Source organism: Elephas maximus, chromosome 2, assembly GCF_024166365.1.
Source record: "Elephas maximus indicus isolate mEleMax1 chromosome 2, mEleMax1 primary haplotype, whole genome shotgun sequence".
Lineage (NCBI taxonomy): Eukaryota > Metazoa > Chordata > Mammalia > Proboscidea > Elephantidae > Elephas > Elephas maximus.
Window position 1 is genome coordinate 175,830,575 of NC_064820.1, and position 12,045 is coordinate 175,842,619.

The 12,045-nt window shown below is 43.6% G+C and overlaps 1 protein-coding gene across 5 annotated transcripts in view; it reads right to left on the reverse strand.

The window, feature by feature from the left end:
• The window catches only part of EBF1 (EBF transcription factor 1), a 447,546-nt gene that overhangs the window by 419,804 nt on the left and 15,697 nt on the right, over positions 1 to 12,045 (reverse strand). For all 5 annotated transcript variants that reach the window (XM_049874229.1, XM_049874228.1, XM_049874227.1 and 2 more), the window contains exon 6: positions 220 to 288. In XM_049874229.1, the coding sequence (XP_049730186.1) occupies positions 220 to 288 (69 nt within the window). The remainder of the gene's footprint in view (positions 1 to 219; positions 289 to 12,045) is intronic.

Here is a 12,045-nt window from a genome sequence, read left to right on the forward strand (position 1 = left end):
ACCAGAGCAATCCAAGAAACAGGCCTTCAGATAACATTCCATACATATGGCTTTCTCAGGAATCGCAACCGCTCGGCGCAGCTTCCGGCGCAGCTTCCGTTGTGACCAACAGGCATATTTTGGCCACATGCATTCCTAACCCTTGCCCATGAGCGACACTAGGCAGGTGTTTCATTATAATGAGGAATAAAAATCCAGTGAAAGAAGAGTGGTCCCTACCTGTCAATTATCACTGGATCTGAGGGAGTCTCATTTCGGTTGCCACAGCTTTTCTTGTCACAACAGCGGCTATGGAGCAAAAGCAAAAGGATTTAGTACGACCATTACAACATAAAATCATCATTTAGGCAGACAGAAGGTTCAAATTGCTGGGTTGCAAATGCTAGAATTACCACAAAGCCATACCTGGCAATCAAAGGATCCCTGGGACAGAAAATTCTATTTGGGTCACCTATGGGTTAATGGCCAGGCTTAACCTCTCCCTGCACAAAGAAGGAGGGTGGGAGAGGGGCTCTCCCCCAGCCATGGCTGACAGCCCTAAGATGGGGTCTCCCCATCACTGCCCGCAGAGCTGGAAGAGTTCACTATGAAGTGTATTGTTATTATATCTACCCGAGGAGAATATTCAGGGTTGTGGGTGGCTCAAACGTTCTTCCCTCAAGATTATACTAATTGTGTGGAGCGCGTCAATAGTGAGGTATGAGTGATTTCTCCCCCTCCAGTCATTTTGTATCAAATGGATTCCTTGTTCTTCTCCTTTCTCTTTAATGGAAGAAATTTCCCTCAACCACAGTGTTTGCAAAATCCTAAAACTATAACTGTTTGCTTTTGAACTGTCTTCATGAGAATAAAAATACAACATAATAATTAAGACGAGGAAGAAGCAAAAGGAAAAAAAAGATAATGGGGAGGTCCATACATCCGCTGGTTTCTATGGCCTGCCCTGGCCACCATGTAGATTCCCTAGCTAGAAGCATTCTGGACAGAGAAACAATGGTTAGCACAGCCCTGATAATGGTTGTTCTTTATTAGGTCAGAGACAGCAGCTATGAGAGAGGGAAGTGCCCACTATCAAAATCCCACCCTGGCTCTGACCTTAAGGTTGCCAGTTTTTTTTTTTTTTTTTTTTTAACTGAGATGGTTCCAAAAGGTGATAAATTTATGTTTTTGAAAATTGCCCATGGTTAAGGGAAGACTATCCACCTGAGACTTGTTTGCAAATAAAAAATGTATCCACTGGCCAGTCCACACCAAGGGGCGTGCTAAAAAAGCACAAATTTGATCGGTCAATGATACAGGGAGGTCATCCAGCGGTTTAGCCTTACTATGAGCCTCAAAAAAAAAAAAATGTACTTTTCTCCCTCTCCCAGATATACACATACACACACACAAACACACACAGGACTTAGTGAATCACAGAGCCTAAATTTAGAGAGCTGCTGGAAAGAACCAAATGTTGAACTTCATTTTCAGGACCAGAGATATACTTTTGCATAGGGCAGCTCTCGCCAAAGTGGAGAAGTCTTTTCCCTTGCTATGTCTCTGAGAAGAGAAAGGGCTTCCAAACTTGGAGCTCATTCTGTTTGTCTCTTGTATCCCCAGAAAGCAATATGAAGAGTTGTATCGGGACCAAAGGAGATGAAGAACACCAAGGATACATACAAGGCGATTACGAGCCCAAGAGACAGAAAGGGCCACATAAACCAGGGACTACGCCAGCCTGAGACGAGAAGAACTAGATGGTGCCCAGCTACAAATGATGACTGCCCTGACAGGGAACACAACAGAGAACCCCTGAGGGAGCAGGAGAGTAATGGGATGCAGACCCCAAATTCTTGTTAAAAGACCAGACTTAGTGGTCTGACTAAGACTAGAAGGACCCCTGTAGTCATGGCCCCCAGACCTTCTGTTGGCCCAAGACAGGAACCATTCCCAAAGCCAACTCTTCAGACAGGGATTGGACTGGACAATGGGTTGGAGAGGGATGGCTGGTGAGGAGTGACCCTCTTGGATCAGGTGGACACTTGAGACTATGTTGGCATCTCCTGCCTGGAGGGGAGATGAGAGGGTAGAGGGGGTTAGAAGCTGGTGAAATGGACACAAAAAAGAGAAAGTAGAGGGTGGGAGTGGGCTATCTCATTAGGGGGAGAGCAATTGGGAGTATGTAGCAAGGTGTTTATAAGTTTTTGCATGACTGACTTGATTTGTAAACTTTCAAGGCACAATAAAAATTAAAAAAAAAAAAAAAGTTGTATCTCCTTTTCAGTGCCTCAGCCAAAAGCCACTCCACCTACCTTCTAGCCTTTCCCTTTCTAGTTCAGGGGAACCTATTTCCTCCAGACTTATTCTAATACCAAAGAGACAGATGAAGAAACAAGGGAATGGGAAGCACAAACAGCTGGGATGAATGCAAAAATTAATTTTAAAAATAAGCTCCATCATCTGAACTCAGATCTGCTATATCTACCTGTTGAGAACTTGCCAGAATAGCAGAGTGGTTACGAACTCTGACTCTGGAGTCAAACAGACCTTCCTGTGTCACCTGACTGCCCCAGAGCCCTCTCTTCCCTTATCCTGCTTTATTTTTCTTCATAGCACTTACTCCGTTATATCTTTTATTTATTTGTTTTACTTCCAAACCAAGAAAACCAAACCCATTGCCGTTGAGTTGATTCTGACTCATAGCAACCCTGTAGGACAGAGTAGAACTGCCCCATAGAGTTTCCAAGGAGCTCCTGGTGGATCCGAACCGCAAACCTTTTGGTTAGCAGCTGTAGCTCTTAACCACTGTTTTACTTCCTAGAGTCTAAATTCCATCATTTGTAAAATGAGGGCAATTGTAGTAGCCATCTCTCAGTGCGATAAGGGTGCAAAGCTGGGCTCCATGGCTGGCCCTACTAAGAGCTCACTAAAGGGAAGCTTCATTACTACTGCCTGCACCTTCCTCCTCCAGCCTCCACTTCCTCCTCCAAGTGTGAGCAACCTCGCCCTGTGCTTTTCAGAGCCCACAGGTCTGCAAAGGCAGACCACCCACGAGCCCAAGTCCCCTTACGCAGGGAGGAAAACAGACGAGAAGACCTACTTCTCCTTCATTTTCTTGTTCAAAACAGCAAGTGGGCAATGCAAGCCCCTGGAGACCTTCTTCTCACCTCACTACAGTCCTGCCTGGACTAAATGCCCTCCAGGGACCCTTCCAGCTTGCGTGATGATAATTCTGGACTGGCATCTACGTCTCTAGCCTATCCAATTCCCTCCCTAGTCGAAGCCATGTTCATCCCTCACTTGGACTCCTGCCGGGGCCTCCCACCTGGTCTAGATACTTCCACTTTTGACCCCCTACAACAGCCAAAGTGATCTTTCCAAAATTTCAGTGTGATTGTGTCACCTTTTAATGGCTTCCTACAGCACTTAGAATCTATCCATGACCTGACGAGATGCCAGGCCACCTCCCAACTTCCTGTCACCCTCCTCCAGCTTGTCCAGCTCCGGCCACACAGGCCAGATGTGTCACACTTCTTCAGACCCCAGAGCCCAGGCCAGGCCAGCCTCTCTGCCAGGGTGGCTGCCTAGCTAGCTAACCTCTCCTCTCCCTCCATGGCTCAGCCTACGTGTTACTGCCTCAGAGAGGTTTGCCTGACACTCACGTTTCATCTATGTTATGTTTCTCCTGTTATTTCCTTTCAGGACACTTAACACAATGCAATTATATTGTTACACATATTTTACGTTACTATCTTTCTCTCTGCCCCCCCCATCCATACTTTTTTTTTTAAAGGGAAGAAACTGTCAATTTTATTCTTTAATGAGTAGCACAAGGCCTGGGATTGAATTAAAAAAAAAAAAATACAAACCCGTTGCCATTGAGTCAATTCCGACTCATAGCAACCCTATAGGACAGAGTATAACTGCCCTATAGAATTTCCAAGGAGCTCCAGGTGAATTTGAACTGCCAACCTTTTGTTAGCACACGTAGCTCTTACCCACTATACCACCAGCGTAGAGAAGCTTAAACATTTGATTGATTGATTGATTGAATGGAGAAATGACTTAATGAATGAATGTTATATATTGGGGGGGGATATAATAATACAATCCAGGCAAAGAGGAGGGTAACTCATAAAGGAAGCCAAGCTGACCCTTTAAGCAGGCATTGCTGATGGTTGGAAGATGCACGCCCCCCCGACCCTGTAGGCCAAACCACCTCACCCAAGCAAGTACTATACCAGGCCTGAGACTGGTCCTTTAATTTATGCACTCTCCTCATCTCTTGAAAGGAACCATGCTGCTGAGAGGAGCCAGATGAATGCAAGCATAGGGTAAGTGAGAACCACCCCCTCCTGTATTCCAAGGGACCCAGGGAAACAGGCAGATGGGAAGATCAGAAATGTAGAAGGAAAGACAGAATATAAAAAAAAGGAGAGAGAAAGAAAACAGAATGAAGGGGTTGAGAAGTCGCTTAACACTCATGAAAACTTTATGTAAAGTAGGAAAAATGGTTTCCTTTTTCTGGCGTCACGTCATTGCATCACAAAGCCATTATCCCAAAATGGGATCCTTGGTATTCTGCTCTGCACCTCACGTGGCTACAAAACAGTGTCCACAGTGTGATCCCATTAAAAAATAGGGAATTCTGTGCAGCTACTGAAAAGAACAAAACCAAAAACCATGGCCGTCGAGTCAATTCCAACTCACAGCGACCCTATAGGTCGGAGAACTGCCCCACGGAGTTTCCAAGGAGCGCCTGGTGAATTTGAACTGGCGACCCCTTGGTTAGCAGCTGTAGCACTTAACCACTATGCCACCAGGGTTTCCAAAAAGAATAAGGTGAGTTTTTATTTACTATCACGGAAATAAATCTAGATCAAATTGTGAATTGAGAGAACCCAGGCTGCAGAATGGTATGCATCGTATGGTCCTATTTCCAGAAGAAAGAATGAGAAGGAGAAAAAAATTTTTTTTTTCCCCAAGCATGGTAACTCCCTCACTTCACTAAATCCTCTGCTCAAATATTACCACCTTAGAAAGGCCTTCCCTGACCACCCGCAGAGCTAACTATCCCCTCATCCTCTTTATTTTTCTCCATAGTAGTTGTTGCTGTTGCTAATTGCTGTTAAGTTGATTCTGACTCAGGGTGACCACATGTGTGCAGAGTAGAACTGCTCTATAAGGTTTTCAGGGCTTGACCTTTTGGAAGCAGATCACCAGGTCTGTCTTCCTGAGGTGCCTCTGGGTGCACTGGAACCACCAAACTTTGCACCACCCAGGGACTCCTCCATAGTGCTTAACACATTATATTTTATATTTGTTTTCTTTTTTACTGTCTGTCTCTCTCACTGAAATATCAGCTCCACGAGGGCAGGGCCTTAGACTGTTTTGTTCATCCCTACGGTCCCAGCAACTAGAATAGAGCCTGGCACACAGTAAGCCTTCAGGAAATAGTTTTTTGAATGAATGAATAGGAAATTCAAAGAGGTTACCTATAGGGAGTGGAACAGCAAGGGGGAAAAAATGGAGGATACATATTTTATTTTCACACTTCTGCAGTGTTCTGCTGTGTATTGCAGTATTAGTCTCCTACTGAAAATAACGACTAAGTGGCGAGAGGAAGGTCTCCCTTCAAGTGAGCTGAAGTCTATCCCTCTGTAGCTTCCTTGTTCTAACAGAGCCAGGCAAAGCAAATTCCTGTCTTTCCTCACCCTGAGTGTCTTTCATGCTAACGTGAGTTCTCCCTTCTCTCAGCTGAACAGCCCTAGTTCTTTCCACTGAACTCAGAAGGACCAAGATAGGTGGGTACCAACCTCTACCATACACAACACAGGCATTAATCAAGGAGGACAGGCTGAAAGGAGAACAGGCTTGCTATGTTTCAGGCAGAAGAGGGTTCACACTGAAACAATACAGTAAATGAAACAGATGTAAAAACATCTAAAGGGAAAAGTTACTGTACAAATTTTTTAAATCACAATGATAATTAATGTCTTTATTAGTATGTACTGATAGGCCTTCATTCTCTCAAAACCATGTTTTCTAGGCTCTTACTATATGCGTCATGGTGCAACAGTTAAGTGCTTGGCTGCTAACTGAAAGGTTGGTGGTTCGAACGCACCCAGCAGCTACACAGGAGAAAAGACCTGGTGATCTGCTCCTGTAAAGATTACAACCAAGAAAACCCTATGAAGCAGCTCTACTCTTTCACATGGGGTTGCTAAGAGTTGGAATTAACTTGAGGGCACCTAACAATAACATCAACAGTATGTGCCTGGCACTATGCCAGGCCCAAACTTGCTATTTGGCCCTCAAAGCAGGCATCTATTTGGGAGCTTGGAGTTTCCAAATTCATTTTATCACCACGGCAGGATCCCAGCCCGTGTCACCACTATTTCATATCCCTTTCTAATGGCAGCCCATGTGACAGGAAGGCAGCATGGCCGCTCCCAGGAGTGGGTGTCCAGCACCTGGTATGCACGTACACTTGTGGACTCAAAACAGCAGCCCTGCCCTCAGCAGGGTCGTGTGTCTCTTGGACAATTCTGCACACCCAGAGAAAAGAAAACATCTGAGTCTCTTCCTTAGCAGCCTAACACAGGTGGTGCATCTCCAGTGAGCTGATTTGCAGCTTCATAAATCAGTGCAAACAACATCTAAATGTTTCCTGGTCATGGGACCTGCAGCTCCTCATCCCAGGGGTATGGAACTTCTTCCTGTAGGAAGAAGCTCTCTCATCTGGAGAAAGTCACCACTTCAATCTCTCAGCTCTTCAGGAAAAATCTAGATAATGAGATATACACATATGAATCAGAACAGCCTGATTAAGAGTTATAAGGATGCCTAGTTTTTAAAGAATTCGTTACATACATAGATTCTTTTATCTTCTTTCTCCCACAGGTCCTAAAATAAGTTACCTGTCCCCATAACTCAGGCTTCTTGAGCTCTAGGTCCTCCCCCTTCTACCTCAACTGGGATCCTTCCCATTAATAGTTCCTTCTCAGCTCTACATTTTTAACAACTCTCTCCTTGGTGGCACAATGGCTAAGTGCTTGGCCGCTAACCAAAAGGTTGACAGTTTGAACCTACTGAGTGGATCCACGGGAAAAAGACCTGGTGATCTGCTCTTCCCATAAAGGTCACCCTAGAAAACCCTATGGGGCACTTCTACTCTGTCACATGGAGTCGCTATGAGTTGAATCAACTCAATGGCACCTACCAACAACTCCCTAGCTAATCTTTTCTCTCAGTTTACAAACATTGCCAAGTTTTCATTCTTTAAAAATAAAAAAACAAAAAAACTTGCGCCTTCTCTTGAGTTAATTTTTTCACTGCCCAATATTCTTCTTCCTAGAGTTGCCATCACTCTGTCACCTCAACCCCATTAAAAAAAAAAAAAAAAATGGCTTCCAGGCCTCAGCACTTGAATCTTCTCTCTCAAAGCTCACCTTCTGGCTGCTTTTCTCAGGCTTCACGACCATCTGGATCTCCTTGGCAATTATTAAGTATGGACCACTCCTCCTTGAAACACCCTCTTTTTACTTCTATGCCCTGTATGCTCAAGGTTTTTTGTTTTTTTTTTTAATTTTAGAACATGCCCTTCCACCTTGCTAAATATGATTATTCCCCAAGAATGTGTCCATGGTCCCTTCTCTTTCTGTTTTTTCCACCCTTGTCTATCCCATTCAGCCCATGGCTTCAACCCTCACCTTTGGGAAAAGGCCTCTGAAGTCCCTTGTCTTTCACCTGGACTCTCTCTGCTCAGCTCCAGCCAACAGGTCCAACCACCTACAGACCTTTCCATAGAGAAATTCTGCCTGGACCACCATAAAAATGTCCCCAAACCCTTTTTCTTGGCACTATTAAATCTATCTCACCCCTCCTCCCATTTCCACTGCTACTTCTTGTTGTTGTTATTGTTTGCTGTTGAGTCAATTTTGACTCACAGGGACCCCTTGTGATGGAGTAGAACTGCCCCATGGGGTCTTCTTTAGGGAAGCAGATCGCCAGACCTTTCTCTTACGGAGCTGCTGGGTGAATTCAAACCTCCAACCTTCCAGTTAGCAGTCAAGCACTTAACTGATGCACCACCCAGGGCTCCTCCACTTCTACTACCCACCTACAACATTCCCTCCCTTCTCTAAACAGCGTAGTCCTTTGCTTCAGCCTCTCATCACTCTGAACTCTTTCTACAGTGCATTCCAGTTATCTGCTTACAAACCCCATCGCCCAGGCTGGACTGTAAGATCTACTTCTTTTTGCCTCTGCATTCCACAGTGTTTTGCACATAAACCCCATTACCGTGGATTCCAACTAGCAACGCTTTGCACATGAAAGAACACCTGCTTTGCACACAGTAGGTGCTAAAAGAATGAATGAAAACATCTTTACCATCACGCAGGGCTAGAATGAAAAAGTACATTAACATTTTAGTATGCTTCACTTCCTTTCAGTGTTCTATCCTCATTCACTTTGAGCAACAACGTGCGAGATGCTTCACCAGACACTGTCCCAGTGGTGCAAACATCATATGCTCAGCTGCCAATGAAAAGCTTGGAGGTTTGAGTCCACCCAGAGGTGCCTTGGAAGAAAGGCCTGGTGATCTACTTCTTAAAAATCAGCCACTGAAAACCCTATGGAGCACAGTTTCACTCTGTGCTACTCATGGGGCGGCCATGAGTTGAAATTCACTTGTCGGCAATTATTTTTTGTTTTTTGTTTTTTGTTTTTTTACTACTTCTTTGATACTACTACTAGTAATGTAAATACTCAGTACTTAATGTGTATCTTTTTTTTTTTAATTATTTTTTAGGAAACCCTGGTGACGTAGTGGTTAAGTGCTACGGCTGCTAACCAGAAGGTCGGCAGTTCGAATCTGCCAGGCGCTCCTTGGAAACTCTATGGGGCAGTTCTACTCTGTCCTATAGGATCGCTATGAGTCGGAATCGACTCGATGGCAGTGGGTTTGGTTTTGGTTTTTAATATGTATCAAGCACTGTGAGAAGCATTTATGGAGAATATATCATTTAATTCTAAGATAAGTAATATTATTATCCCTCTTTCATAAATGAGGGCTCCGTTAACACAGCAGTTAAGGACCGGGCTGTAAACCAAAAGGTTGGCAGTTCAAACCCACCAGCGGCTCCAAAGGAGAAAGGTGACAGTCTGCTTCCATAAAGATTTATAGCCTTGGGAACCCTGTGGGTCAAACCTACTCTGTCCTATAGGGTCATTATGAGTCAGAATGGACTGGACGACAACAGGTTTTATTTCACCTCCAAGAAAACTGAAACACAGAGAAAAACTGAGTAACTTCCCTGCCTTCAAGTAGCTCTTAGTCCAGTAAAGGCAGACAAACACAGGACACATAATTACAAGTGGGCAGAATGCTATTAAGGAAAAGCACAGGGAATGATGGGAGTGTGTAACAGGGAGACTTAACTTAGGCCAACGGCCAGGAGGGCTTCTCTGGAGAAACCAAACTTAAGCCGGAATTTGAAGGATGAAATTGGCAGAAACCATAAGAGGGAGATATCAAGGGACCAGGCCAGCCCTGAGAACTCAGAGTCCCCGAAAGAGGCCAGGTGCTGCGAATGGAAAACAGCAGGGCATTCCTGAGACAGAGTACCACCCCCTACAACTCTACCTAGCTTCGAGGGAGAAAATAAGTTCATAGTTCATATTTTCTATTCGTATTTAAATACAGGACGCCAGGATGCACTTTGAATCAAATCCCTTATGGATCCTGCTTTAAGTAATCATTCAAGGGTTCATATTATTTTCAGAACTTAGCCACCAAGTATTATTAGCAAAATGTAAGGCCGATTGGTGTGATAGGTTCCAATTTACCAAAAATGCAGAAACTCTCCTGTAATTCCACAGAAACAGCCCCACACCACCAAACCAAAGAGGTTTTTGTCTCTAAGAATGACAATAACTATCACCCAATGGTGGCAAGTCCTTTCATCCGCCCATGAAATGGGGCCTCCCTTTTGACAGAACACAACAGATTTCTTAAATTTGCAACCACCTGAGACACAACTGTCTGGTGTTTTCATTCCCCCCCCCCCCACCCTGCCCTTTGCCGGCTCCAGACAAAATCCTCCCAGGTCTTTCTCATCGATCTAAATTCTCTATGTCTCCTTTGCACGTGCTATAAATATACAGCTTTTGTGACATAAATGAAAAGTTTTATTGTGCTGTTAGCCTTGATAGAAAGCACTGCAGAAAGTTGTTTAGAAATTAAATATCTAAAACAAGCTATTTTAAAATCCCGGGCCCTCACTATTTCATGTCTGCGATGAAGAAATTTCATCTTGGGGAGAGCAAGCTGTCTTTCACACCATATGGCGAATGGTGGTGCATAGCAATTAGCCAGGCTGATTAATGGTGAACAGACTCTAATTTTATGCTTATAATTGAGCCTGCATTTGCACCCCTGGTGCAAATTCAGCACATCCCAACTTCCACTTACAACAGGCAAAAAATCAAGAGAAATAGGATGGTGTGGAAAGTGAGAATTTTTTTTTTTTTTCTAAAGCCCCCTAAAGAGCATCAGATTTGCAATTTAAAAGACTGTTAGCCACACAATAGATGACAGGTTTGTGTAATAGGGTCATGGCAGCCTAGTAAACAAACAGTACCCCTTACACAGCTACGTGCAGCCAGGGAAACTGTAATCTGTAACATTAGCAGGATGACATTTTGAATATGGCTTTTCCCTCTCAGCCACGCAGTACAAACATCATCATTTGCCTTCGGTGGCTTGAGAATTTTATTTTTGCTATTTTTATGCTTCTGAAAAATAGAAAGAACATCAGCAGTAAAGAAAACCAACCAGCATAATAAAGTCCTTTGGACCAATGAATTTTAAAAACAAGAAAAATATAAGCTGTATTAACAGAGGGTAGGCTTGTGTGTGAAAGGCGTAATATATCTTTAAGGATTTCAAGAAAAGAATTATTTCTAGCATAGGCCAAACATGGGCAGATATGAGATGCAAATCTGTGATATATAGATTTTGGTTGGCCTATTGGTTGAAATCCGTTTTCCTGTCTGTCTCCTATTTTGCCAGAATCACATCCAGTAGAACATGGAAAATTCATCCTGATGGCATGCTAAATGTGGGAAGCTAAAATAGTGATGTGGTCAGAAAAAGAGCAACACGAAGGAGTTCATTTTTTAATGTTTTTCAAAATGGATTTCACTAATTTAATTCTGAAAGGTGCAGCTCAGCTTTAATTGTACAATTGTTCTCTCCAGTATACCACTGTTTTTTTTTGCCAAATAATAGAAGAAATCTATCACCACATTTTTGGATTCTGCTACTGCTTTAAAGTTAGAGAGAAATAACCTTTTTTTTTGGAATAATTAGCAAGTTCACAAATCTCTGAGATGAGAACCAGTGAAACTCCTGTATATTTTAGAATAATATGTTAGAAGTATATTTTAAAAAAGAAATTTTTATATGCATACATATTTACAGACATAAAAGTTAGTATTTGGGATTCCACCAAAGAAGCACATTAAGCCCTTTCTATTTTCTTTCCACCTGTAGAGTTTTAGGATCGCCATCCCCACAGGCCCAGCAGCAGCAAACAGAACCCACCTTTGCCGAGGGGAGGCTGAAGCTCTAACAGGGATTGGTCAGCCTTGGTCAGGAGCCAAGCAGACACTTTGCCAGGAAGAGCCTGAATGGCTAACAAAGCAACGAGTAGCCTTTCTCCGACTCATCGTGGCATCTTCACGCTTTAGCCGATTACTCAGAATATGTGGGGAGCGAGGTGCCAGTATTATTTTACGAAAAATAAGAATTCTAAGCTGCACGTTAGAAGGCTGCTCTCTGGTCTACCCTCTCATACATGGAGGCCATGGAAGTGAATTCGGTTGGCTTGCCTGTTTTCGAATGTAGCTTCGGTTTGATTACTGAAAAAAGTAAAACCACTCATTTGGGAGTGACGCGAATTCTTATACCTTCCAGGGACTCATCTTTGCCATCCTTCCAAAAGCTCACTCCCTCTGAGAAATACTAAGTAACTAAGATTAAGAGCTCTTACACAC